Source organism: Nerophis lumbriciformis, linkage group LG03, assembly GCF_033978685.3.
Source record: "Nerophis lumbriciformis linkage group LG03, RoL_Nlum_v2.1, whole genome shotgun sequence".
Lineage (NCBI taxonomy): Eukaryota > Metazoa > Chordata > Actinopteri > Syngnathiformes > Syngnathidae > Nerophis > Nerophis lumbriciformis.
The window spans coordinates 16,164,032-16,170,098 of record NC_084550.2 but is presented as its reverse complement, the minus strand read 5'-3'; the positions used below and the strand labels follow the sequence as shown (position 1 = coordinate 16,170,098).

The 6,067-nt window shown below is 37.1% G+C and overlaps 1 protein-coding gene across 1 annotated transcript in view; it reads left to right on the top strand.

Moving 5' to 3' along the window:
* Window positions 1–557: 557 nt before the first annotated feature.
* Window positions 558–6,067, top strand: part of acsl6 (acyl-CoA synthetase long chain family member 6) — a 94,553-nt gene continuing 89,043 nt past the window's right edge. The window contains exon 1 of the mRNA XM_061934243.1: window positions 558–689. Coding sequence (XP_061790227.1) covers window positions 644–689 — 46 coding nt within the window. The 5' untranslated portion in view covers window positions 558–643. The remainder of the gene's footprint in view (window positions 690–6,067) is intronic.

Genomic DNA, 6,067 nt, shown 5'->3' with positions numbered 1-6,067 from the left:
TTTTATATATATATATATATATATATTTTTTATATATATATATATATATATATATATATATATATATATATATATATATATATATATATATATATATATATATATATATATATATATATATATAAACTGTATTGTGATTGAAGATGAACATGACTTAATATGACTTCCCCTTTTTTCGCTCACTTGCGCTTCTCCCTCCCGGAGGTTACTTGCGTTCAGTGGGCGTGGTTTAGACGCCACTACGTCACCGTGACGCAATGTTGCCCCATGTCAGCGCGCATGCGCTTGAAATGCGCACATCCGCCCATCTATTTACATTTTACAGCACAATTATTTCACATTTACCACCTTTATCATTGTTTTTATTTTACACGCTGTAGGTCACGGGAGTGTATTTAGAGGGGGTTGTGGGGGGTGTCTTTATTCTGATTTTATATGTTGCATTTTTAAAGTCTTCTTCTTCGTTTTCTTCTTCTTCTTCTTCTTCTTTTTCTGTCCTCCCACCATCTCCCTTCCCCCCCTCCCCTCCCTTCCCCTCCCCTCCGGTGTTAATCCAGCTTGCCGGTGTCTCTGCAGCAGTCCCCGCTGCGGTCCTGATCGTGTGCCCGGGTGGGGGACATCAGCGCGTCCGCATGAGACAGACATGCTCGCCTTCGTGCTGGTGTCCTGCTCGCTGTGGATCCTTTTGGGTGAGTGGAATTATTTCACACTTTTTTATTTTTTATTTTAAATGATTATTCTTGCACCTGAACGGATGCAGGTTGTGCGCGTGCACGCGTGACGCACCTGTTCTCCCGCACGACTAGGCCCGCGTCTCCTTCTCTACCGGCGTTTTTGTCCTCTTCTCCCACCCGTGCTGCATTTTTTGCGTGGACTTGCGTGGGTTCTCCCCCCCACGGGCGTGCACGAGGGGCGATATATAGCGACCGGGGCGTGCACGGTGCGCGTGCGCGTGTCAATGCAGCGCCTTTTAACGTGACGTCAAATGACGTCAAAAAGAGCGCATCGGGCTTATTTCGGGCCCGTTTTTAAATGAAGATGGAGAATGTATGACATTGTGCGGCAGGGCACACGTGACTAAAGGAAACATACGGGTATTTTCCCCGATTCCCCGCCCTTTTTTACTCAGACGTCCACTATTGTTTTCCACGCGTTGTTTCGCGTGTCTTTTCTTGTCCTCTAATGTATGTCCTCCGCCATGTCTCATAGATGGAGCTAAAAAGAAGGGGGGGGGGGGGGGGGGGGGGGTGATGACGTAGACGGAATCGCGGCAGCTGATTGGACGGAGCTGTCCACCAGAGGGGTGCTGAAATGAGAGCAGCATGGCGGTGGCGGTGGTGTTGGGTTGGAGGGCGGGGGGAGGGGGGGTTGTCGGTCATTGACCTCTGTCATCTTGCAGGCCACAGTATTAGGTACACCTGCACAATTTCCAATTAATGTTTTTTCATCTTTGCTTCCCCCCCCCCACTGAAGACTGCAGACTGAAAAATCAAAGCGTATACATTTTGATATTTTTTATTTTCAAAACCAATACAATATATAGATTTTTTACATATATGGCTCCCCTCAATTATGGTCTTTTTTTTTTTTTTCAACACTTAAATCTGTGGATCAACTTCAGATCTGTCTGTTGATATAAAGTTTACATTTGTATTTTATTTATGGCTTTTTATGGCAAAAATGCAAAATATGCAATATTTAATGTGATGTATGCCTGGAATAGGTAAATAATTTTCAACAACATTTATTTTGATTCATTATTATTTTTGAGCAATGACAGTAAAAAAAAAAAGTAAACAAGAAAAATAGACTTGTGTATATACATATATATATATATATATATATGTGTGTGTGTGTATATATGTATATGTGTATATATATGTAAAAATGTATATATATATATACATATAAATATATATAAAAAAGAAAAATAGGCATACATATATATGTATATATACATATATATGTGTATATATATGTATATGTGTGTATATATATAAATGCATATATACATAACTATATATAAAAAAGAAAAATAGACATACATATATATGTATATATACATATATATACTGTATTTATACATATATATGTGTGTGTGTGTATATATATATATATATACATGCATATGTCCATTTTTCTTTTTTACTGTCGTTGCTCAAAATAATATATATATATATATATATATATATATATTATTTTTGAGCAATGACAGTAGAAAAAAAGAAAAATAGACATATATATATATCTATATTTATTTTTTATTTTATTTTATATATATATGTATGTACTATATGTATATGTGTGTGTGTGTGTGTGCGTGTATATATAGTCAATTTTTTTATTTTATTTTTTTTACTGTCATTGCTCAAAAATTATATATATATATATATATATATATATATATATATATATATATACATATACATATACATATATATATATATATATATATATATATATATATATATATATATATATATATATATATATACATATACATATATATATATATATATATATATATATATATATATATATATATATATATATATATATATATATACACACACACACACATTCTTCAAATTATGAATCAATTTAGAATTGTGATGACTAACAATTGCAGTTCGGATGTGAATCGATTTTTTTTTTGTGCACTCTTAACACTGAATATGATATTAGTCAAAACAAGAGTGTTTTAAAGAAGATTAAAAGCAGTTAAAACACACCTGTCATGGTGGTTAATAATTGATGTTAATTAGTGCCGAGTGAACCCGAGTACAACGTGTAAACATATACTTCTACGACTGTAACTCATACTCCTAATATTGTAACTTATACTTTTAATACTGTAACTTCTACTTTTAATACTGTGAATTATACGACATGTTCCATTTAATACATTCTGGACTTCACAGCCATTGGTTGAAAAATAACAAGGCTGACTTTAACGAGTATTCCCTCCTTTTTGATGGTGTACTTAATTAAGTGGTCAGTCAGTGTGTCATTGCGTGTGTGTGTGTGCGTGTGTGTGGTTCTTTTTCCCCCCTAACACGTTCTAGAATGTCTCGTCAGTTGTTCTACTGGAATCTTAAGTGCTCTGTTGCTGTTTCAGCTTGGAGCGCGTCCTCCTCTTCATCACTTTGTGGCAGAGTGTAATGGTTGCAGCGTAAATGCCGAGTCAGCTTTTTGCTCCTCTGTGGTGTGTTTAGGCTGATCGGGAAATCTTAGGCTCATTGTTAACCTCAGGTGGTACATAGTATACGCTACACGAGATGGTTTGGTATGGTATATGATACAGTATATACTATATAGTACACTATATGGCTTGGTATAATATATGATACAGTATACGGTGTATGGTACACTATATGGTTCGGTATGGTATATGATACAGTATAAAGTATATGGTACACAATATGGTTTGGTATGGTATATGGATACAGTATATGGTGTATGGTACACTATATGGCTTTGTATGGTATATGATATAGTATATGGTACAATATATGGTTTGGTATGGTATGTGATACAGTATATAGTATACACTACACAAGATTGTTTGGTATGGTGTATGATACAGTATATACTATATGGCTTGGTATGGTATACAGTATATGGTGTATGGTACACTACATGGTTTGGTATGTATATGATACAGTATATAGTATATGGTACACTATATGATTGGGTATGGTATACGATACAGTATATGGTGTATGGAACACTATATGGTTTGGAATGGTATATTATACAGTATATAGTATATGGTACACGAGATGGTTTGGTATGGTATATGAAACAGTATATAATATATGGTACACTGTGATTTGGTATGGTATATGATACAGTATATGGTACACAATATGGTTTGTTATGGTATATGACACATTATATGGTGTATGGTACACTATATTGCTTTGTGTGGTACATGTTACAGTATATGGTACAATATATGGATGGGTATGGTGTATGATACAGTATATAGTATACTCTACACAAGATGGTTTGGTATGGTATATGATACAGTATATACTATATGGTACACTATATGGCTTGGTATAGTATATGATACAGTATATGGTGTATGGTGCACTATATGGTTTGGTATGGTATATGATACCAGTGTTTCCCACACATTCATTTATTTGTGGCGGCCCGCCACGAAAGAATTACGTCCGCCACAAATGGATTTTTCGGCTTTTGACTCGCTCGACCGCTCATAAAAGCAATGGGACCGTCTGTGAATGTTGCTTGTAGTTACACCTCCGGTGCAGTAGGTGGCGGTAGCCTACAATGCAATGTAACTTCGCCAATAGCACTTAATTCACCTGGTGGGCCAGAAGAAGAAGAAGAAGAAGAAGAAGAGGGACGGATGGACGGACGGGATCAAAATACTCGCCGGCTACTTTTCATAATGATGGCGCTTCCTACGTTTCTACCTCAAACGTCCAAAAGCTGCTGAAAGCCTTGATCCAGGATGCCATGGGGAAAAAAACTTAAATGGTGCCTTTTGGCGATAGTTAGCAGCTTGGTGGCTCATAGCCGGCTAGCTAATGCTTGCTAGCGTGGTAGCATTGCTTCATTTTTACAGGTGTTATACGTAGATAGGTTATAGCTGCATCGCTCGCGGCTCGTCATATAGTTAACGTTAATCCGCGATTTCACCGAGCGTTTCACCGACGAGCTAACGTGTCCAGGTTATAACCCTGTTGTCAATAAACACACATGGTCTGAAGCTAAATTGTCCACTGTCCACTGCAGCATGTGAATGCAATGAAAATAATAAAATCTGAGCCAACCAGCTGTTAAAATGTTGTCCAGGTTAATGTTTTGGCCATTAAAGGCCCTTCATTTCAAGATTTCAACTGTGATCTGGCTTTAAACAGGTGGCTGACCTGTTCAGATGAGTGTAACTGCTACTGGTCAAATAATGTGAAATAGCATTTAATTTTACATGTATGCAATGCCATTTAAATGTAATTATAGATAATAATAATAATAAATACTGTGTAGTGTTGTAAATAGTCAACGGGAAGAATTTTAGTAAGATATAAGCCATGAGCACTACACAGCCAGAAAAAAACCTAGGCAGGACAAGTAAAAATATTGGGGCAAGTAGATTTGAGAAGTCAGGCAAGTAGAAAAAAAGCTTAACGTTGAACCCTGCATGTGTTGAGCTGCTGCCGCTTAAGGTTAGACGGCACTGTACATAGAGCGGTTCTGCTCATTAGTAATACATTCTAATGTTGGATGTTCACTCCTTCACACAGATGAGTATAGAAAAATATTTTCAACGGCCGAAAAGGGCTCGACTTGGAGAGGAGGTAGGCCTACAGTCCGGACCACAGGTGCGACCTGTTCAGCAGCAGCAGGAGGAGGAGGAGGAGGTTGACTGACTGTGGCAGGACACCTCTGCCTCTGTTTCACTTTATGTTGCTGGTAAATAATATGGTTGTAGTAGTAGGCTAAAGTTAAATTATTTAGTATTCACTAATTAAAGGGGCAGAGCTTTAAGAGACATTTTAGCTTTTATATTTTATAAGATATATTTTTTTGTAAGAACCACAATTCATAAATATATTTCAGTGAATCACTAATTGTTCAAATCTGTATATAAATATGTACATAAAATGTTGTAATTATATTCCAACTCTGCGTTCTTCTTGGTCATCGGCGCTGCCGCCGCCGCCACAACCCCCCGCCCCCCGACCACACCACCACAAATAGATGCCTGTCCTGTGGGAAACACTGGATACAGCAGTGTTTTTCAACCTTTTTTGAGGCAAGGCACATTTTTCTCATTTAAAAAATCCGGAGGCACACCACCAGCAGAAAACGTTAAAAAAAATGAAACTCCACCAGGTCGTCATGCCTTATTTTGAGTTTGTTAGTGTTTTCCTGTGTAGTGCTTTAGTTCTTGTCTTGCTGTTATTTTGGTGGCCCTTCCTGTTTTGTTGGTGTTTTCCTGTAGCAGTTTCATGTCTTCCTTTGAGCGCTATTCCGCGCACCTGGTTTGTGTTAGCAAGCAAGGCTATTTACATTGTTGCTATTCTTATTTGTG